The 23,805-nt window shown below is 43.8% G+C and overlaps 1 protein-coding gene across 1 annotated transcript; it reads left to right on the forward strand.

Annotated features, from left to right (window-relative positions):
- The first annotated feature begins 262 nt into the window (after nt 1-262).
- On the forward strand, nt 263-22,377 carry LOC106587860 (casein kinase II subunit alpha'). The gene is made up of 12 exons (XM_045709052.1): nt 263-1,350; nt 1,626-1,737; nt 2,039-2,140; nt 3,412-3,462; nt 5,202-5,261; nt 5,435-5,518; nt 14,941-15,051; nt 15,318-15,419; nt 15,755-15,855; nt 16,449-16,597; nt 21,508-21,592; nt 21,898-22,377. The coding sequence occupies exons 1-11, from the start codon at nt 1,247-1,249 to the stop codon at nt 21,576-21,578; spliced, it is 1,047 nt and encodes a 348-aa protein (XP_045565008.1). The 5' UTR covers nt 263-1,246; the 3' UTR covers nt 21,579-21,592; nt 21,898-22,377.
- The last annotated feature ends 1,428 nt before the right edge of the window (nt 22,378-23,805 follow it).

Below are 23,805 nucleotides of genomic sequence, written 5' to 3' on the forward strand. Positions count from 1 at the left end.
AGGTGCACATTTTTTAATGATCATGTACCGAGGTGGAATTACAACACACCTAACCTGAAAGGAAACTACATGTGAATATTTTGGTACATATTTCAGGCTTTCACTAGATATTTGCCAGAAGGGTGATATACATTTACTTAGTCAAATAATATATAGTTACGTTTCAATAAAGCAATTGCTAGGTTAGAAATGTGTGATATATCTTCAAACGAAACCCCGCTACAAAACAACACCTGCCGGTTAGAATGCGGCCAGTAACGGCGACAGTGGTGATCTTTGGGCCGCTACAATGTTGCGTTTGGAGGGGTCACTGGCGACTACTTCCGGGTGATGTTTTTGTTGCAACGGAGTCGCAGCAGCTACGACTTGAACGACGGAGTCTTCTTAGAATGAATATTTAGCTAAACCCATTAGCCAGACTCAAAAACATATTCAGCGGTTTCAAGTGTAATATTCTCAGGCATTTTCCCCGAACTTTGCGCCCTGGAGAGGGTGCCACCGCAAGCCCAAATACATGTCGCTGGACTTCCTACCCGAGTGCGCTGCTAGCTAGCTAACAGTAGCAGGCTAGCTAACGACAATCATTTCTACAGTAACGTACATGTAGCGAGACGGATTTGACGTCTTTTCTAAACCAACTGACCATTGTTAGAGAACATATTATCGTAACTCAAGCTTGCTGTTTGATATTGTACTTATGGTGGCTTATCGTATTCGTTTACGTTAGTATTGTGATGAACACGGGGGCCCAACTTAGCTGGTTAGCATCTTGGCTAACTAGCTAACTTATCTTGCTTATACCAGAGGGGTCTGTCAAATTCAATTAGCTTGTCCAGCTCTCGGCCTCGTAAATTGCTTTTTAAACCATTTCTCGATTTGAGTTACTAGCTAGCTGTCCGATATTGAATCATTATTGCCAATTGTGTTAGTCTACCTCATCCTCTTTCCCCTTTCTCCTGCCGCCTCCCTGAAACTGGCGGTCCACCATAGCATCTTGCCAAACAGGCTGTTCAGGGGCATCAGGAACTCGCTTATCGTAGCTTTGACAATCCGCACAGCAAGTGCTGCCGACTGCGGTCACCAACTACGGACGAAAGTAGCCCAAACCGATGTTAAGCCACCTTACACGGAGTTAACTAAATCTAGGGTCCCCGAAAGTCGGTGCCCTGCCTTCCAATTTCGCGCCAAGAAGAGTAGTATTGTTGTGGAAGGTGAGCCCCATCAGCACCGGGCGTCCAAGCTCGCGATGCCCCCTCCTACGGTCAGCAGTAAAGCTCGGGTCTACACCGATGTCAACACGCAGAAGACCAGGGACTACTGGGACTACGATGCACACGTGCCAAGCTGGAGGTAAAGAAGGATGTAGCTATTCTACTAACTGTTAGTTACTAGGGGTCTCTAATTCTGGAGAGCTGTGTGTGCATGCTTTCATTCCAAGCCTACTGGGTTTGATCAAACGTCTGTTTATCACCCAGTTGCTCTTCAGGACAGGAGTTAGGAGAATCCTGTTGTAAATGTGTATTATCCCTTCTAGATCATCCTGTCTGATAACCCTACTGCATGCATATACTCCTACCATTTCCCACAGGTCTCTTCTCAGGATTCTCTTGTTCTTCTCTCTGCAGTAATCAGGACAACTACCAGTTGGTACGGAAGCTGGGCCGAGGGAAATACAGCGAGGTGTTTGAAGCCGTCAACGTCAGCAACAATGAGAAAGTGGTGGTTAAAATCCTCAAGGTGAGCTGCTGTCAGTTGATGTGTTTTGAATGTTTTTCCGTAGGTGTATACAATGGAGGTAATAGGACCCTCAACCTAGGCATGTGGCCCCTGCTTAAAACAGTTGGCCTTCTATTGGCTTCAGTTGAACAGGGTCATATTCATTAGTGCACACACCCAATGGAGTGTGTAGAGTTAAGTTTCACCCCGTTTCGGTCCAATTGTTTCTGTTTGGTTCTGGAGAATACAACCCTGCCTGGTTGAGGCTTTGAGGTCCTTTTTGTTGTGTTTATGTCTGGAAATGATTGATCTCTTGTTTCAGCCTGTCAAGAAGAAGAAGATCAAGCGAGAGATTAAGATCCTGGAGAACCTGCGTGGTGGAACCAACATCATCCGCCTGGTGGACACAGTGAAGGATCCTGTGGTATGTCTCTCTCATAGAAATATAATCTCTAGAAGGGGCTTAGTGCCTCTAACAATCACATATTGACTGGTAAACTTGCAGTGGCTGCCAGTCGTCCCATAATGGCATCAATGACTTGACAGGGGAGGCCTGTTCTATAGATTCCATTTATGTGGTCTCTCCGGTCAGCCCCAATACACTATTCTGTAGATTATATTTCTATGGTCTCTCCGGTCAGCCCCAGTATTCCGTATTATAGATTCCATTTATGTGATCTCTCTGAGTCAACCCCAGTACTCCATTCTATAGATTCTATTTCTGTGGTCTCTCTGGTCAGCCCCAGTACTCCATTCTATAGATTTTATTTCTGTGGTCTCTCTGGTCAGCCCCAGTACTCCATTCTATAGATTATATTTCTGTGGTCTTTCTGGTCAGCCCCAGTACTCCATTCTATAGATTCTATTTCTGTGGTCTCTCTGGTCAGCCCCAGTACTCCATTCTATAGATTCTATTTCTGTGGTCTCTCTGGTCAGCCCCAGTACTCCATTCTATAGATTCTATTTCTGTGGTCTCTCTGGTCAGCCCCAGTACTCCATTCTATAGATTCTATTTCTGTGGTCTCTCTGGTCAGCCCCAGTACTCCATTCTATAGATTCTATTTCTGTGGTCTCTCTGGTCAGCCCCAGTACTCCATTCTATAGATTCTATTTCTGTGGTCTCTCTGGTCAGCCCCAGTACTCCATTCTATAGATTATATTTCTGTGGTCTCTCTGGTCAGCCCCAGTACTCCATTGGGTGTGTGTTTATTTGCATTTAGGGGTGTGACCTCCCCTCCGTGAAAAGGGAATTAATGAGCCCACACCATCACAGTGAGAGGCTGACTAACAGATTTACATTTCAGTTATTTAGCAGACTCTTATCCAGAGACACTCACAGTTAGTGCATTCATCTTAGCTAGGTAAGACAACCACCTATCACAGTCATAGTAAGTCAAACTTTTTCTCAAGCCCGCTATCAGCAAAGTTAAACTGTAGAATGAGAGAGCCCCCTGATGAAGGCTATTTGGACAATGTTGGTGATAAATCCACAAACAAGGAGAGAGATGAGTGTGAGACTGTTTTCATTGTAATGTCTCTCCCATCAGTTTATTTGCCTTTAGTGGTGTGCTGCTCTGCTTTTGTTGAAATGTGTGCTTGTGATTGTATGTCTTCAACAATAGAACTCTGTCTCTCTGCCATCTTCTTTATTCTTTAATAATCAGGGATGAATTCTCCCATCTTATCTCTCTGCAGTCTAGAACGCCGGCACTTGTCTTTGAGTGCATCAATAACACAGATTTTAAGGTACTGATGTTTGGTGAATATCATGCATTCATGTGAAACTACTACAAAGAAATTATGTAAAGTTACTGATCTCTCTCTAAGGTAATTGTCTGTTTGAAAAGTTAACAGACATGAAAATATACTGATATCATATAACAAAAACTTTTTAATCTGTAAACATTTTGAAAGTACAGTGCGTTCGTAAAGTATTCAGACCCCTTGACTTTTTTTCCCACATTTTGTTACAGCATTATTCTAAAATTGATTAAATTGAAAGCAAAAAAATACAATCTACACACAGTACCCCATAATGACAAAGTAATAACAAATGTTTCGATTTTTTTGCTTAACAAAAAAAACTATCAAATTTACATAAGTATTCAGACCATTTACTCAGTACTTTGTTGAAGCACCTTTGGCAGCGATTACAGCCTCGAGTCTTCTTGGGTATGACGCTAGAAGCTTGGCACACCTGTATTAGTGGAGTTTCTCCCATTCTTCTCTGCAGATCCTCTCAAGCTCTGTCAGGTTGAATGGGAAGCGTTGCTGCACAGCTATTTTCAGGTCTTAACAGAGACATTCAATCAGGTTCAAGTCTGGGCTCTGGCAGGGCCACTCAAGGACATTGAGACTTGTCTCAATGCCACTCCTGTGTTGTCTTGGCTGTGGGCTTTGGGTTGTTGTCCTGTTGGAAGGTGAACTTTTGCCCCAGTCAGAGGTCCTCAGCGCTCTGGAGCAGGTTTCCATTAAGGCTCTCTCTGTACTTTGCTCCGTTCAGCTTTCCCTCGATCCTGACTAGTCTCCCAGTCCCCGCTGCTGAAAAACATCCCCACAGCATGATGCTGCCACCACCATTCCTTGCTGTAGGGATGGTGCAAGGTTTCCTCCAGATGTGACGCTTGGCATTCAGGCCAATCAGTTAAATATTGGTTTCATCTTTAGGTGCCTTTTGGCAAACTCCAAGCAAGCTGTTGTGTGCCTTTTACTGAGGAGTGGCTTCTGTCTGGCCACTCTACCGTAAAGGCCTGATTGATGGAGTGCTGCAGATATGGTTGTCCTTCTAGAAGGTTCTCCCATCGCCATAGAGGAACTCTGGAGCTCTGTCAAAGTGACCATCGGGTTCTTGGTCACCTCCCTGACCAAGGCCCTTCTCCCCCGATTGCTCAATTTGGTCGGGTGGACAGCTCTAGGAAGAGTCGTGTTTGTTCCAAACTTCTTCTATTTAAGAATGATGGAGGCCACTGTGTTCTTGGGGACCTTCAATGCTGCAGAAATGTTTTGGTACCCTTCCCCAGATTTGTGCCTCGACACCATCCTGTCTCGGAGCTCTACGGACAATTCCTTCGACCTCATGTCTTGGTTTTTGCTCTGACATGCACTGTCAACTGTGGGACCTTTATATAGACAGGTGTGTGCCTTTCCAAATCATGTCCAATCAATTGAATTTACCACAGGTGGACTCCAATCAAGTTGTAGAAACATCAAGGATGATCAATGGAAACAGGATGCACCTGAGCTCAATTTCAAGTCTCATAGCAAAGGGTCTGAATACTTATTTGAGGTTATTTTATTTTAAATTTGCAAACATTTTTTAAAAACAGTTTTTCCTTTGTCATTACGGGGGTATTGTGTGTAGATTGAGTATTTTTTTTTCTTTAATACATTTTAGAATACGGCTGTAACAAAATGTGGAAAAAGTCGAGTGGTATGAATACTTTCCAAATGCACTGTAGTTAACCTTTGTTTAATCTCATTCACAGGAGCTTTACCAGAAGTTAACAGACTTTGATATTCGTTTCTATGTGTACGAGCTTCTCAAGGTAAGGGAAGCTGGCAGGTCCCCACGCTTGGCTCTGTTGCATCCCACTTGTCAAATAATTTGGCTTCAATTTGTTTCCATTGACACTTTTTTTTGGTCAAGAGAGCCTGAAAAGAGTCTTCAGATAAAGACTGTCGTCTAGACTGTGATGTCCTTTTGTGTTGTCTCCTGCAGGCTCTGGACTACTGCCATAGCATGGGGATCATGCACAGGGATGTCAAACCACACAACGTCATGATCGACCACCAGATGAGAAAGGTAGCCATCCGATCATCTTTATTTAAACAGGTTATTCTCATTGAGATACAATCTGGAGAGTCCTAGGGGCAACATCAAACTCTCCCTCTCTCAGGGTTGGGGTTTCTTCATTTCCTGGTTTTAATCAGGATTTCTGGTTTTGCTGACATCCTCAATTTATACATGATGGAAGTTGGCCCACCCCAAAACAATATCCTCTTTATGTCCTGGGTCTCTACAAGGTTAAAAATATATATCTTATTTAACCTTTATTTTTTTCAGGGAGTCATACTGAGACCAAGGTTTCTTTTACAGATGAAAAACATGGTCATAAAAAACAAACCCATTCATCAGTAATAATGTCCTCAATCAGCTTCCTGAATTGACCTGGAGACACCAAAACATCACATTTTGAATATTGTTCCACAAATACAGTGGAGAAAAAAAACTCAAAGCTGGTTTACCTAACTCAGTACAGACAGAAGGAAATTTCCAGATTTATCCACTCATGTCTAGAGGTTAGTAATGATCTTATGTACAGTGGGAGTTTTTTGTTAAAAGGCTTTATGAATGAAAACACAGCAATGTTTCAACCTACGTGATATCAGAGACGGCCAACCAACTTTACGGTAGAGAATGTAGTGATGAGCACTAAAACTGTCGACCCGCAAAAAATCTAATAACGTTATGTTATGAGTACAACAGGTGTAGACTTTACCGTTAAATGTTAACTTACGAGCCCTTTCCCAACAATGCAGAGTTAAAAAGTAAGAAAAGATGAGCAAAAGAAAATAATAACAAGGCTGCATACAAGGAGTACCGGTTCCAATATACTTATGTAAGTTAGGTATTTCTGTTTCATTTTCTCTCTTTCACTTTATTATTGGCTATGGTATGTAGATAAGTGATATAAAAAATTGTAATCCATTTTGAATTCAGGCTGTAACACAACAAAATGTGAAATAAGTCAAGGGATATGAATACTTTCTGAAGGCAATGTGCATGTAGGTAACTAGGTGGTGACTAGGTGGTAACTAGGTGGTAACTAGGTGTAAAAGGCAGTCAGGATGGATAATACAGTAGCATTGTGTGGCTACAGTCCAGTGAGTGTGCATAGAGCCAGTGCAAGAATGTAAGTGCAAACAAGGGAGTCAATGCAAATAGTCCAGTTAGCCGTTTGATTAACTGTTGAGCAGAGGGTTTCTGTTAGCTGGCTTTTGGCCAATTTACATTTTTGTTGTTGAAAAACTGGTATAATTGGCACCGGCCAATTGTCCGGTAGAAGAAGAAGATCCCATTTAGAAATCCTTTTATTTTTTTAGCCTATTCATTGACAGAAATACCAGTTGATGGAAACACGTTTGACGAGTCATGCCTATCGGTCTATAGGTTAATTTAGTGGAATTAAATAGGTGAGTGTAGTACAGTGTATTCGTTATGCATCTCATCACACCGTTCACATACAGAGCCTTTGAGGGGAAAGTCTGTCAGACAGCGTCTCCAACGGCAACGGAAGGCAGGCTTCATCATCACCTCACACACCACTTTGCAGTGAGCTGGAGGCAGTATGCGTTTAGAAAACAACATGAATTTAATTGTTTGAAACGTGAAAGTGTTTTACTACATATGAGGCATGTCTTACCTTGCTTCAAAGTAGCCTAGTCAATCACACCATATCCTTGGAGGCAATTTATTTTATATCAACTTTCTTTCGTTGTCCAGTAGCCAAAGGCACAATCCTGGTCATATTAGCGACCCGTGGTAGTTGTTGATAATCCTGGTCATATTAGCGCCCTGTGGTAGTTGTTGATAATCCTGGCCATATTAGCGACCCGTGGTGGTTGTTGTTGATAATCCTGGTCATATTAGCGACCCGTGGTGGTTGTTGATAATCCTGGCCATATTAGCGACCCGTGCTAGTTGTTGATAATCCTGGCCATATTAGCACCCTGTGGTAGTTGTTGATAATCCTGGCCATATTAGCGACCCGTGGTGGTTGTTGATAATCCTGGCCATATTAGCGACCCGTGGTGGTTGTTGATAATCCTGGCCATATTAGCGACCCGTGGTGGTTGTTGATAATCCTGGCCATATTAGCGACCCGTGGTAGTTATTGATAATCCTGGCCATATTAGCGACCCGTGGTGGTTGTTGATAATCCTGGCCATGCACTCGCACCACACTGCCAGGTCTCTAACCTCCTCCCTGGAGGCTGTCTCATCGTTGTCAGTGATCAGTCCTACCACAGTCTTGTCGTATGTAAACTTAATGATGGTGTTGGAGTCGTACACAGACATGCAGTCATGGGTGAACATGGAGTACAGGAGGGGACTATGCATGCACCCCTGAGGGGCCCCATGTTGAGGGGCAGCGTGGCACATGTGCCTACCCTCACCACCTGGGTGTGGCCTGTCAGGAAGTACAGGACCCAATTGCAGAGGGAGGTGTTTAGTCCCAGAGTCCTTAGTTTAGTTATGGAGATTGGAGGGAACTATGGTGAACGCTGAGCTGTAGTCAGTGAATAGCATTCTCATGTAGGTCTTCTTTTTGTCCCGGTGGGAGAGGGCAGTTTGGAGTGCAATAAAGATTGCGTCATCTGTGGATCTGTTGGGACGGTATGCGAATTGGAGTGGGTCCAGGGTGTCTGTGATGATGGTGCTGTGAGCCATGACCAGCCTATCAAAGCATTTTCGTGGCTACAGATGAGTGCTACTGGGCTGTAGTCATTTAGACAGGTTACCTTAGCGTTCTTGGGCACAGGGTTCTATAGTGGTCTGCTTGAAACATGTAGGTATTACAGACTGGGTCGGTGAGAAGTTGAAAATGTCAGTGAAGACACTTGCTAGCAGGTCAGTGCATGCTCTGAGTTGGTGTCCTGCAAATCCGCCAGGCCCTTCAGCCTTGTGAATGTTGACCTGTTTAAAGGTCTTATTCACATTGACTACGACAGCCGGAACAGCTTGTTCTTTAATGCATGGTTCAGTGTTGCTTGCCTCGACGCTGGCATAGGTGTTTAGCTTGTCTGGTACACTTGTGTCACTGGACAGCTCGTGGTTGGGTTTCCTTTTGTAATCACTGACAGTTTACAAGCCCTGCCACATCCAACGAGAGTCAGAACCGGTGTAGTAGCATTCCATCTTGGTCCTGTGTTGATAGTTCATTGGTTTAGTTTCCCGCTCCTTGAAAGCGGCAGCTCTAGCCTTTAGCTCAGTGCGGATTTTGCCTGTAATCCGTGGCTTGTGGTTGGAATATGTACATACGGTCATTGTGGGAACGACATCGTCAATGTACTTTTAAATTAAGCCTGTGACTTTGGTAAATTCCTCAATGCCATCGGGTGAATCCAGGAACGTACTGCATTCCAGTCTGTGCTGCAAAACAGTCCTGTAGCTTAGCATCCACTTCATCCGACCACTTCCGTATTGAGCGCGTCACTGATACTTCCTGTTTTGAGTTTTTGCTTGTCAGCAGGAATCGGGAGGTTAGTTGTGGTCATATTTGCCTAATTGAGGGAATGGTGTTAAGATAAACTGCATCTAACGGCTTTAATGAAGTGGCAGCTGCGTTAATATAGTTAAGGGCTCTCCAACCGTGTTCCTGGAGAGCTACGGTCCTTTAGGTTTTCACTCCAACCCTAATCTAGCACACCTGATTCTAATAATGACCTGGTTGATAAGCTGAACCAGGTTAGTTACAACTGGGGTTGTAGTGAAAACCTCCTGTAGGTTATCTCTCCAGGAACAGGGTCTTACTGCGGTCTGACACATGACACAAAATACCTTACAGACAAAAGACTTTACAATTTCCATACAGTCGTGGCCAAAAGTTTTGAGAATGACACAAATATACATTTTCACAACGTTTGCTGCTTCAGTGTCTTTAGATATTTTTGTCAGATGTTACTATGGAATACTGAAGTATAATTACAAGCATTTCATAAGTGTCAAAGGCTTTTATTGACAATTACATGAAGTTGATGCAAAGAGTCAATATTTGCAGTGTTGACCTTTCTTTTTCAAGACCTCTGCAATCCTCCCTGGCATGCTGTCAATTAACTTCTGGGCCACATCCTGACTGATGGCAGCCCATTCTTGCATAATCAATGCTTGGAGTTTGTCAGAATTTGTGGGTTTTTGTTTGTCCACCCACCTTTTTGAGGATTGACCACAAGTTCTCAATGGGATTAAGGTCTGGGGAGTTTCCTGGCCATGGACCCAAAAATATCGATATTTTGTTCCCCAAGCCACTTAGTTATCACTTTTGCCTTATGGCAAGGTGATCCATCATGCTGGAAAAGGTATTGTTCGTCACCAAACTGTTCCTGGATGGTTGGGAGAAGTTGCTCTCGGAGGATGTGTTGGTACCATTCTTTATTCATGGCTGTGTTCTTAGGCAAACTTCTGAGTGAGCCCACTCCCTTGGCTGAGAAGCAACCCCACACATGAATGGTCTCATGATGCTTTACTGTTGGCATGACACAGGACTGATGGTAGAGCTCACCTTGTCTTCTAGTGCTCACCTTTTTTCCGGATGCCCCAAACAATTGGAAAGGGGATTCATCAGAGAAAATGACTTTACCTCAGTCCTCAGCAGTCCAATCCCTATACCTTTTGCAGAATATCAGTCTGTCCCTGATGTTTTTCCTGGAGAGAAGTGGCTTTTTTTGCTGCCCTTCTTGATACCAGGCCATCCTCCAAAAGTCTTCGCCTCACTGTGCGTGCGTGCAGATGCACTCACACCTGCCTGCTGCCATTCCTGAGCAAGCTCTGTACTGGTGGTGCCCCGATCCCGCAGCTGAATCAACTTTAGGAGACGGTCCTGGCGCTTGCTGGACTTTCTTGGGCGCCCTGAAGCCTTCTTCACAACAATTGAACTGCTCTCCTTGAAGTTCTTGATGATCCGATAAATGGTTGATTTAGGTGCATTATTACTGGCAGCAATATCCTTGCCTGTGAAGATCTTTTTGTGCAAAGCAATGATGATGGTATGTGTTTCCTTGCACGTAACCATGATTGACAGAGGAAGAACAATGATTCCAAGCACCACCCTCCTTTTGAAGCTTCCACTCTGTTATTCGAACTCAATCAGCATGACAGAGTGATCTCCAGCCTTGTCCTTGTCAACACTCACACCTGTGTTAACGAGATAATCACTGACATGATGTCAGCTGGTCCTTTTGTGGCAAGGCTGAAATGCAGTGGAAGTGTTTTTTTGTGTATTCAGTTCATTTGCATGACAAAGAGGAACTTTGCAATTAATTGCAATTCATCTGATCACTCTTCATAACATTCTGGAGTTTATGCAAATTGCCATCATACAAACTGAGCCAGCAGACTTTGTAAAAATGAATATTTGTATCATTCTCAACTTTTGGCCACAACTGTACATCTAAAAACATGAACGTGTGTGTGTGCGTGTCTGTCAGTTACACGTACGTCAGTACATACACAACAGGTAGGTGCCATGGGGGAGAGGCATTGTGCCTTGAGGTGTTGCCTTTATCTGTTTTTTTTTTACCAGGTTTGCTGTTAACTTGCACTGTATAAGATGGAAGGGAGTTTCATGGCTTTGTATAATACTGTGCGTTTTCCTTGAATTTGTTCTGGACCTGGGGACTGAAAATACCCCTGGTGGCTTGTCTGGTGTGGTAAATGTGTTTGTCAGTGCTGTGTGTAAGTTGACGATGTAAACAATTTGGGATTTTCAACACATTAATATTTCTTATAAAAAGAAGTGATGCAGTCACTTTCCTCAACTCTTAGCCAAGAGTTAATCAAGATGAGATAAAACTAGAGGCTGCAGGACTTGACCACACGACTGGACATTAATCAAGATGAGATAAAACTAGAGGCTGCAGGACTTGACCACACGACTGGACATTAATCAAGATGAGATAAAACTAGAGGCTGCAGGACTTGACCACACGACTGGACATTAATCAAGATGAGATAAAACTAGAGGCTGCAGGACTTGACCACACGACTGGACAATAATCAAGATGAGATAAAACTAGAGGCTGCAGGACTTGACCACACGACTGGACATTAATCAAGATGAGATAAAACTAGAGGCTGCAGTACTTGACCACACGACTGGACATTAATCAAGATGAGATAAAACTAGAGGCTGCAGGACTTGACCACACGACTGGACATTAATCAAGATGAGATAAAACTAGAGGCTGCAGTACTTGACCACACGACTGGACATTAATCAAGATGAGATAAAACTAGAGGCTGCAGGACTTGACCACACGACTGGACATTAATCAAGATGAGATAAAACTAGAGGCTGCAGGACTTGACCACACGACTGGACATTAATCAAGATGAGATAAAACTAGAGGCTGCAGGACTTGACCACACGACTGGACATTAATCAAGATGAGATATAACTAGAGGCTGCAGGACTTGACCACACGACTGGACAATAATCAAGATGAGATAAAACTAGAGGCTGCAGGACTTGACCACACGACTGGACATTAATCAAGATGAGATAAAACTAGAGGCTGCAGGACTTGACCACACGACTGGACATTAATCAAGATGAGATAAAACTAGAGGCTGCAGGACTTGTTTGTGGAGTGTGGTATCAAAAAAGCAGAGCATCTCTTTATTACGGACAGACCTCTCCCCATCTTGACAACCTTTTTGAGTCTATATTGAACAAAAATATCGACGCAACATGCAACAATTTCAAAGATTTTACTGAGTTACAGTTAATATAAGGAAATCGGTCAATTGAAATGAATTAATTACGCATTAATCTATGGATTTTACATGACTGGGAATACAGATGTGCATCTGTTGGTCACAGATACCTTAAAGAAAAAGCTAGGGGCGTGGATCAGAAAACCAGTCAGTATCTGGTGTGACCACCATGCAGCGCTACACATCTCCTTCACATAGAGTTGATAAGGCTGTTGATTGTGGCCTGTGGAATGTTGTCCCACTCCTCTTCAATGGCTTTGCGATGTTTCTGGATATTGGCGGGAACTGGAACATGCTGTCGATCTAGAGCATCCTAAACATGCTCAATGGGTGACATTTCTGAGTATGCAGGCCATGGAAGAAATGGGAGATTTTCAGCTTCCAGGAATTGTGTACAGATCCTTGCTGCATGGGGCCGTGCATTCATGCAGTCCGCATGCCAATTGCACGCTCCCTCAAGTTGTGGCATTGTGTTGTGTGACAAAACGACACATTTTAGTGGCCTTTTATTGTCCCCAGCACAAGGTGCACCTGTGTAATGATCATGCCGTTTAATCAGCTTCTTTATATGCCACACCTGTCAGGTAGATGGATTATCTTGGCAAAGGAGAAATGCTCACTAACAGGGATGTAAACAAATTTGTGCACATTTGAGAAATGCACACAAAAACCTTATGGAAGATTTCTGGGTTTAATTTCAGCTCATGAAACATGAGACCAACACTTTACATCTTGTGGTTTATAACATGGGACCAACACTTTACATGTTGTGTTTAGTGTATATGTCTTATATGGGTTGGAGTTAACCTACAGGAGGGTCGCTCTCCAGGAACAGGGTTGGAGTTAAAACCTACAGGAGGGTCGCTCTCCAGGAACAGGGGTTGGAGTTAAAACCTACAGGAGGGTCGCTCTCCAGGAACAGGGTTGGAGTTAAAACCTACAGGAGGGTCGCTCTCCAGGAACGGGGTGAGTTAAAACCAATAGGTTGGAGTTAAAACCTACAGGAGGGTCGCTCTCCAGGAACAGGGTTGGAGTTAAAACCTACAGGAGGGTCGCTCTCCAGGAACAGGGTTGGAGTTAAAACCTACAGGAGGGTCGCTCTCCAGGAACAGGGTTGGAGTTAAAACCTACAGGAGGGTAGCTCTCCAGGAAGGTAAACCTACAGGAGGTTAGCTCTCCAGGAACAGGGTTGGAGTTAAAACCTAAAGGAGGGTAGCTCTCCAGGAACAGGGTTGGAGAACCCTGATATAGATGTCACCATAGTCTAGAACCGGTAGGAACATCTACTGAATGATCTGCTTTGGACTATTTAGCGAGAGGCAGGACCTATTTCTATAGAAGAAGTCCATTTTTTAAATGATGTTATGATAAACACCATTCCTGCCCCTGTTCCCTACTAATCTAGGCCAGTGTTTCCCAAATAGCTGGCCTCATAGCAGCCGTAGCTGCAGCTAATTTCTCCTGGGTCAGAAGCAGAGCATCAATACTTGTTTTATCAGGAGGGTCACAGAATGTTGCGTCCCAAATATCACCTGAAGTGTACACTCAATTTTTTTACCTCTTACAACCGTCCGCAAGTCTCGCAAGCTTACGTTGTTTTGCTACACGAATTCAGCAGTAATCAGTCATCTTCTCACTAATGTAATGGCATTGGATTGGTGGATGCATAGGTTAGTGGGGGTTCCTACCATATTTCTTATACTTGTCATTTCCTTTAATCAGTGAAGGGAAGTGAACAAGGTCACACTTTGGGAGGAAGAAGAGATACTTTGCACTCATCCAGAGAGGAAACTTCAGAAGGCGTTAAATGGGTCAAGTTATGGCACCAAAACGCTGTGAGGAAAGAGGGGGGGTGCAGGGTGGGATGGGCTGTCATGGTTCTATTTAGCCACCAGGTGGCAGTAGTGGTGCTGCAGCAGCAGAAAACAAAGCTGAAGGCTAACATTATTTATTTATCTAACCTTTATTTAACTAGGCAAGTCAGTTAAGAACAAATACTTATTTACAATGACGGCCTACACCGGCCAAACCCGGACGACGCTGGGCCAATTGTGATACAGCCTGGATTCAAACCAGGGTGTCTGTAGTGACGCCTCCAGCACTGCGATGCAGTGCCTTAAACCACTGCACCACTCGGGAGCCCATCAAATTAAAGATGAGTATAGTGTAGAGAATCATTGTACCATCTAAACGGCAGTGAAATATATTTTTCATAACCCAAAATATTGTATTTTCAGCTGTTTGAAGCTGGTGTACAAAACCAAAAGTAAGACGCAATAACAAAACTTAAGAACTGGAAGCATAGAAATAGCACCCATAGAATAGATCTTAGACTTGCATTCAATGAGAGTGACAGATGTATAACACACATTTCTATGTGAATTTGGTCTGGTCGTCCAAGAAGTGACATTTAGCAGCTTTATGGATCAAATCCTTTTTTTCAATTCAATAACCAACTGATGGTTGAATTTTATACATTTAAAATGATCCATTTAATATTCAGACTATTTTCAACTGAATTCCGTTACCTCCTTTTTTACTGATTTTCAAAATGAAATTGATCCCGACCATACTATAGATCCGTAGTTCCAAGATGGTCCACTATTTGATGGGTCAGAAAGCCATTTTGAAAGGCTTAGAAGGCAGGTTAGCATAGTGCAAAACAGGAAGCTGTCACACTGCCACAAACCCCTCTAATTCCTCTCTCTCTCCGCTGTCTGTGTGTCTCAGCTGCGTCTCATAGACTGGGGTCTGGCTGAGTTCTACCACCCAGCTCAGGAATACAACGTCAGGGTGGCCTCCCGTTATTTTAAAGGACCAGAGCTGCTAGTGGACTATCAGGTACACACTAGTTATTAACACACATCACACTACTTACTCAATGTGAACATACACTGTAATACATCATGATGCATATATTGGTTTAATACTTGTTACATCAACACATTTATCTGTCTGCTAACATTAGTATGTTCAACAGTAGTATGTTTACAGATGTACCAATACATGGATATTGTTCAATGGAATCACACTTATGATTTTAGAATTACTTGTAGAGTATTTTTCCAGTCTTCTGTATTGTCCTTGTTATGTGGTTGTGTTTGTAGCTTTATGACTACAGTCTGGACATGTGGAGTCTAGGCTGCATGTTGGCCAGCATGATCTTCCTGAAAGAGCCATTCTTCCATGGCCAGGACAACTACGATCAGGTACACACACACACACACACACACACACACACACACACACACACACACACAGGGCAACTAGGACCAGGTAAATAACACACACAGCTCCACACTACAATAGTCCATGATACTATGCTTGTATGTAGTACAACAGTGTGAAATGGCATCATTGGGTGTGGGACCAGCCACTGGAGAGGTCATCACTTCTATTGTCAACAATCCCTGTTATATATAATTACAACAAAAGGACCACATGAATACACACTATGAACACTGTTCATCTTTGATGTAGAAGGTGTGGATGTATGGTAGATGTGTGTCTCAACGTTCCTCTGACTGTCCCATGTTGTAACCAGCTGGTCCGCATCGCTAAGGTTCTTGGGACAGATGAGCTGTTTGGCTACCTACACAAGTACCACATTGAACTGGACACACGTTTCAAAGACCTCCTGGGACAGTAAGTACCACTAGGGGGCGTAGCACAGGGCAACCTGGTCCCACATCTGTTTGTGCTCTAGTCGAGTCCATTGCTCATTGAAAAGCCAAACAATTTGACAAAGCACTGACATGACAGAAACAGACTGTCACTCAGGTGGGGTGAGGGGCTGCTGTTGAGGACTGCTGGGGTGGTATTCAGTGGCTCTAATGGGATTTGTTTTAGTGCAGTGGGTGGGCAAGACAGTTTGTTTACATGGAGCACATACCACTGTGCTCGCCTACCGTGTGGAATGTTCAGATAGAAATAGATTGTGTAGAAATCCACATCCCAGTGTTCTGTTGTTTCCGTGTTACCCTGAAGGACATAGAATATAAAGGAAAGATCCAATCACCTTCACATTTTAGCTTCCCATTCTCTCCTTTTATTGGATGTTTGTGCCCTTGGGGACAGCGATACTTGTGAAGCGATGTGTCAACATACCCCTGAGGAACAACCGTAGCGTTACATTTTGAAATGTTAAACTAAAATGAGTGTTTCTTATTGGACCAGTTCAAGCAGTACCTCCCTGTTTATTATCGGACCAGATCAAGCAGTTCCTCTCCTCCCCCCAGGCAGACAAGGAAGCGCTGGGAGCAGTTTGTCCAGACAGAGAACCAGCACCTGGTGACCCCTGAGTCCCTGGACCTGCTGGACAAGCTGCTACGCTACGACCACCAGCAGAGACTGACCGCTGCTGAGGCCATGCAGCATCCATATTTCTGTAAGATACATACCTGTATGTCTGTCTGTCTGTCTGTCTACCTGAGGCCATGCAGCATCCATACTTCTGTAAGATACACACCTGTATATCTGTCTCTCTGTCTGTCTACCTGAGGCCATGCAGCATCCATACTTCTGTAAGATACACACCTGTATGTCTGTCTACCTGAGGCCATGCAGCATCCATACTTCTGTAAGATACATACCAGTATGTCTGTCCTCTCTGTCTAAGTCCAGCAGCAGCCATAATTCTGTAAAGGGGTCTACACAGTTTACTAAACAGAGCCTACACAGGTCTGTTTCCATCTCTATACGTAGTTCTACGAACATTTGTGTGGCAGATTTTTTTTTTTAACTCGACGCAAACGGACCTCTGTCGGCTCGGTTTTCATAAACTGTGTAGAACCTTTAAGATAAACACACACAGAGTAGAAGATATGAGCGGAGTGGAGCGAGGAGTGGAGCCTCCCTAATTTGGCTGGAGCGTGGAGAGGATCTCAAAACATGTTCCAACATCGGCCTCAAATCTGACTGTGGTACCGCATTTAAAAATTCCTTCATCACTGTTCTTTTAATAAGACCTGTTCTGTTGTATTCATTTAGCCTACCCACCCACTAATGAACAGAGATATAGATATCAGTCCACCAGGTAATAAGCCTGTTCAGTTGTATTCATTTAGCCTACCCACCCACTAATGAACAGAGATATAGATATCAGTCCACCAGGTAATAAGCCTGTTCAGTTGTATTCATTTAGCCTACCCACCCACTAATGAACAGAGATATAGATATCAGTCCACCACGTAATAAACCTGTTCTGTTGTATTCATTTAGCCTACCCACCCACTAATGAACATATATATAGATATCAGTCGACCAGGTAATAGGACACTAATTGATGATTTATTTAAAGGCTATTATTAAATAATAAGAGTAAGTTTGTAACAGTGCTAAAGTTGTGTATCAACTGTAAAATGTGAGCACAACAGAGCCAGTTACGACTGAAGTATCTGGTCATCAATAGATTGGAGAAAAAGCTAATCCTTTTTTAACATGGCCGCCACATATCATCAGCTTGGTCCTTGTTCAGGAGCCGATGATGAAATGTTGAAGCTTCTTATGTTAGCCTACTTCAAAACCAAACGGTGCGTTGTCACTAAAGTAGACGGGGTGTTTGTTAAAGTGTATATATACAGTACCAGTCAAAAGTTTGGACACACCTACTCATTCCAGGGTTTTTCTTTATTTTTTACTATTTTCTACATTGTAGAATAATTGTGAAGACATCAAATTATGAAATAACACATCATGCAGTAAACCAACAAACTGTTAAACAAATCTAAATATATTTTATATTTGAGGTTCTTCAAGGTTGCCTCCCTCTGCCCCTCTTGGCAATCTCTCAACCAGCTTCATGAGGTTGTCACCTGGAATGCATTTGAATTAACAGGTGTGTCTTAATTTGTGGAATTTCTTTCCTTCTAAATGTGTTTGAGCGAATCAGTTGTGTTGTGACCAGGTAGGGGTGGTATACAGAAGATATCCCTATTTGCTAAAAGACCAAGTCCTTATTATGGCAAGAACAGCTCAAATAATCAAAGAGAAACGACAGTCCATCATTACTTTAAGACCTGGTCAGTCAATATGGAAAAATGAAGAACTTCGAAAATGTCTTCAAGTGCAGTCGTAAAACCCATCTAGTGCTATGATGAAACTGGCTCTCATGAGGACCACCACAGGAATGGAAGACCAAGAGTTAGCTCTGCTGCAGAGGATAAGTTCATTAAAGTTACCAGCCTCAAATTGCAGCCCAAATGAATCAACATCAACTGTTCAGAGGAGACTGTGTGAATCAGGCCTTCGTGGTCGAATTGTTGTTAAGAAACCACTACTAAAGGACACCAATTAGAAGAGACTTGCTTGGGCCAAGAAACACGAGCAATGGACGGACATTATGCTGGTGGAAATCTGTCCTTTGGTCTGAGGAGTCCAAATTTGAGATTTTTGATTCCAACCGCTGTGTTTTTGAGTAGGTGAACGGAGGATGTCCGTGTGTGTGGTTCCCACCGTGAAGCATGGAGGAGGAGGAGGTGGTGTTGATGTGGGGGTGCTTTGCTGGTGACACTGTTTGTGATTTATTTAGAATTCAAGGCACACTTAATTAGCATGGCTACCACAGCATTCTGCAGCGATACGCCATCCCATGTGGTTTGGGCTTAGCGGGACATTTGTTTTTCAACAGGATCAATGACCCAACACACCTCCAGGCTGTGTAAGGGCTATTTGACCAAGAAGGAGAGTGATAGAGTGCTGCATCAGATGACCTGGCCTACAAAATCACCCGACCTCAACCCAATTGAGATGGTTTGGGATGAGTTGGACCGCAGAGTGAAGGAAAAGCAGCCAACAAGTGCTCAGCATATGTGGGAACTCCTTCAAGACTGTTGGAAAAGCATTCCAGGTGAAGCTGGTTGAGAGAATGCCAAGAGTGTGCAATGCTGTCAAGGTGAAGGGTGACTACTTTGAAGAATCTCAAATATAAAATACACTGCTCAAAAAAATAAAGGGAACACTAAAATAACACATCCTAGATCTGAATGAATGAAATAATCTTATTAAATACTTCTATCTTTACATAGTTGAATGTGCTGACAACAAAATCACACAAAAATAATCAATGGAAATCCAATTTATCAACCCATGGAGGTCTGGATTTGGAGTCACACTCAATTAAAGTGGAAAACCACACTACAGGCTGATCCAACTTTGATGTAATGTCCTTAAAACAAGTCAAAATGAGGCTCAGTAGTGTGTGTGGCCTCCACGTGCCTGTATGACCTCCCTACGACGCCTGGGCATGCTCCTGATGAGGTGGCGGATGGTCTCCTGAGGGATCTCCTCCCAGACCTGGACTAAAGCATCCGCCAACTCCTGGACAGTCTGGTGCAACGTGGCGTTGGTGGATGGAGCGAGACATGATGTCCCAGATGTGCTCAATTGGATTCAGGTCTGGGGAACAGGCGGGCCAGTCCATTGCATCAATGCCTTCCTCTTGCAGGAACTGCTGACACACTCCAGCCACATGAGGTCTAGCATGGTCTTGCATTAGGAGGAACCCAGGGCCAACCGCACCAGCATATGGTCTCACAAGGGGTCTGAGGATCTCATCTCGGTACCTAATGGCAGTCAGGCTACCTCTGGCCCCCCCAAAAAATGCCACCCCACACCATGACTGACCCACTGCCAAACCGGTCATGCTGGAGGATGTTGCAGGCAGCAGAACGTTCTCCACGGCGTCTCCAGACTGTCACGTCTGTCACATGTGCTCAGTGTGAACCTGCTTTCATCTGTGAAGAGCACAGGGCGCCAGTGGTGAATTTGCCAATCTTGGTGTTCTCTGGCAAATGCCAAATGTCCAGCACGGTGTTGGGCTGTAAGCACAACCCCCACCTGTGGACGTTGGGCCCTCATACCACCCTCATGGAGTCTGTTTCTGACCGTTTGAGCAGACACATGCACATTTGTGGCCTGCTGGAGGTCATTTTGCAGGGCTCTGGCAGTGCTCCTCCTTGCACAAAGGCGGAGGTAGCGGTCCTGCTGCTGGGTTGCTGCCCTCCTACGGCCTCCTCCACGTCTCCTGGTGTACTGGCCTGTCTCCTGGTAGCGCCTCCATGCTCTGGACACTATGCTGACAGACACAGCAAACCTTCTTGCCACAGCTCGCATTGATATGCCATCCTGGATGAGCTGCACTACCTGAGCCACTTTTGTGGGTTGTAGACTCCGTCTCATGCTACCACTAGAGTGAAAGCACCGCCAGCATTCAAAAGTGACCAAAACATCAGCCAGGAAGCATAGGAACTGAGAAGTGGTCTGTGGTCCCCACCTGCAGAACCACTCCTTTATTGGGGGTGTCTTGCTAATTGCCTATAATTTCCACCTGTTGTCTATTCCATTTGCACAACAGCATGTGAAATTTATTGTCAATCAGTGTTGCTTCCTAAGTGGACAGTTTGATTTCACAGAAGTGTGATTGACTTGGAGTTACATTGTGTTGTTTAAGTGTTCCCTTTATTTTTTTGAGCGGTATATATTTTGATTTGTTAAACCCTTCTTTTTTTTACTATATGATTCCATATGTGTTGGTTCATAGTTTTGATGTCTTCACTATTATTCTACAATGTAAAAAATAAAAACACTTGATTGAGGAGGTGTCAACTTTTGACTGGTATTGTACGTATTTTAAAATTAATGGAGCGAATTTGGAGATGCAGGTTTTTTTTTTAATGTGCTGAGCGATTTGTAGGATGTTGAGCACCAGAGCGCTGCACAAAGACCACTCAACTCTAGTGTCACTCTTTCATCCCATCTTTCTACGTTCTTCCGTCTTTGTCTCTCCCTCTCTCCATCTCTGTCCATGGACCCAATGCTAGGCAGTGAAGTGCACTCATTCTGTGTCCAGTATGCAATTATTTATGCAAATGTACTTTTGTGATGTTGTGTAAATAGTTAGAAGCAGTTCAAACCCAGTACTTAAAGTGATGGTTCCAGATTTTGCCAATTAAACGGATACTTTGGGATTTTGGCAGAGGCCATTTATATATTTCCCCATAGTCAGTTGAACTTGTAGATACTATGTTTCTGTGTCCAGTTTGAAGGAAGTTAGAGGCAGTTTCGCGAGCCAATGCTAACTAGCATTACCCATAGACTTCCAGTCATTGTGCTATCTGCTAGCATGCTACATCATTGCAAAAATCCCGAAGTATCCCTTTAAGCCCTTTTTCATCTGACTGTGTAATAGAGAACTTTATTGCAGAAATCTCTCACCATCTCTTTAAACTTTGACCTGTACTGGTGAAGAGTGAATTGGAAAGAGATGATCTCTTGACTACCATGTTCTGTGTCCCTCAGATCCAGTGCTGAATGAACAGACCATCTCCAACACAGACACCAAGGCAATAAGTGGATCCAATGCAACATGATGGACAGAGAGGAGGTAACATACAAACACAGAGTTCTCCCCAAAGAATGTTAGAGCGGCGCCACCTGCTGGACTGGCAGCGCCATTATGTCAAATAAAATCCTTAAATATTTATGAGTAGATTGCAAGAAATGTCATTTACAGGTGTTGAAAACACCTGCTCAGCAGCACCACCTTGTTAAATAATCCTGGGGAGAACCCTGACATGTACACATTCTCACACCTATCCACACACACATACCTGCACAGAAACAGCCAGATTGTAACAAGCCCAGTCTTCCATTCTTTTGATTGTGTCTCTGTTCCTTCTTGCCGTCCAGGAAAACCTTTGTTACCTCAACTTGTGACCCTTTCGTGGCAGAAACGATCTGCCTCCAAGTCTACAGCCATACTGGAGCAAGAAGTCAACTTGCAACACACACAACACTCTTGGATAAAACCTAAATCTTTCACAACGTGGGTACTAGCGTTGCTTGGCCCCAGTCACACACAATGTATCGGATCCAAGCTATGAGGTGTGATATTCCCTCCTAGAACTGCCCCCCGAAATCCCTGCCCGCTCCCCACCCCACCCAGCTCAACTCCCCTGTTTTCTGAAATCCCCTGATGTCAGATGTGATACAGAGACTGACTCCAGGTCAGTTTGGCACTGGTGTTGTGCTGTGAGATGTGTGTTGGTCAGTATGGAGCTGCACTGGCCTGGGGTCAGAGCTATAATAGCACTGAGTGGCATGGAGGCTCTTTTCTGCTATGGATAGAACAAATACTATATTAAAGAGAATAAACCATTTTTATTTAAATGTTTTTGTGCATGTTTATTATTTTTATTATATCGATTTCTGATTGATCAGTAGAAACCTAAATACTTACAGAGCATTCGGAAAGTATTCCAGACCCCTTGACTTTTTCCACATTTTGTTACATTAAAGCCTTGTTCTAAAGTTGATTAACCCTCAATCTACAAACAATACCCCATTATTACAAAGCAAATACTTATTTTTTTAAATGTATTACAAAGAAAAAACGGACATATTACATTTTACATAAGTATTCAGACCTTTTACTCAGTACTTTGTTGAAGCACCTTAGGCAGTGATTACAGCCTTGAGTCTGGGTTATGACTTTACAAGCTTGACGCCTGTATTTGGGAAGTTTCTCCCGTTCTTCTCTACAGATCCTCTCTAGCTCTGTCAGGTTGGATGGGGAGCGTCGCTGCACAGCTACTTTCTGGTCTCTCCAGAGATGTTCGACCGTGTTCAAGTCCAGGCTCTGGCAGGGCCACTCAAGGACATTCAGAGACTTGTCCCGAAGCCACTCCTGCGTTGTCTAGGCTGTGTGCTTAGGGTCGTTGTCTTGTTGGATGGTGAACCTTCACCCCAGTCTGAGGTCCTGAGCACTCTGCTGCAGGTTTTCATCAAGGATCTCTCTGTACTTTGCTCTGTTTATCTTTGCCTCGATCCTGACTAGTCTCCCAGTCCCTGCCGCTGAAAAACATCCCCACAGCATGATGCTGCCACCAACATGCTTCACCGTAGGGATGGTGCCTGGTTTTTCCCCAATGTGACTCTTCGCTTTCAGGCAAAAGAGTTCAATCTTGGTTTCATCAGACCAGAGAACCTTGTTTCTCATGGTCTGAGAGTCTTTAGCTGCCTTTTGGCAAAAACTCCAAGCGCACTGTCATGTGCCTTTTACTGAAGTCTGGCCACTCTATCATAAATGCCTGATTTGGTGGAGTGCTACAGAGATGGGATAACCTTCCAGGAGGACAACCATCTCCACAGATGAAATCTAGAGCTCTGTCAGAGTGACCATCGGGATCTTGGTCACCTCCCTGACCAAGGCCCTTCTCCCCTGATTGTTCAGTTTGGCTGGGTGGCCATCTCTAGGAAGAATCTTGGTGGTTCCAAACTTCTTCCATTTAAGAACGATGGAGGCCACTGTGTTCTTGGGGACCTTCAATGCTGCAGACATTTTTTGGTACCTTTCCCCAGATCTGTGCCTTGATACAATCCTGTCTTGGAGCTCTACAAACAATTCCTTCGACCTCATGGCTTGGTTTTTGCTCTGACATGCGCTGTCAACTGTGGGACCTTTTTATATAGACAGGTGTGTGCCTTTCATGTCCAATCAGTTGAATTTACCACAGGTGGACTCCAAGTTGTAGAAACATCTCAAGGATGATCAATGAGCTCAATGTTGAGTCTCATTGCAAAGGGTCTGAATACTTA

This window comes from Salmo salar, chromosome ssa26, assembly GCF_905237065.1.
Source record: "Salmo salar chromosome ssa26, Ssal_v3.1, whole genome shotgun sequence".
NCBI classification, from domain to species: Eukaryota; Metazoa; Chordata; class Actinopteri; order Salmoniformes; family Salmonidae; genus Salmo; species Salmo salar.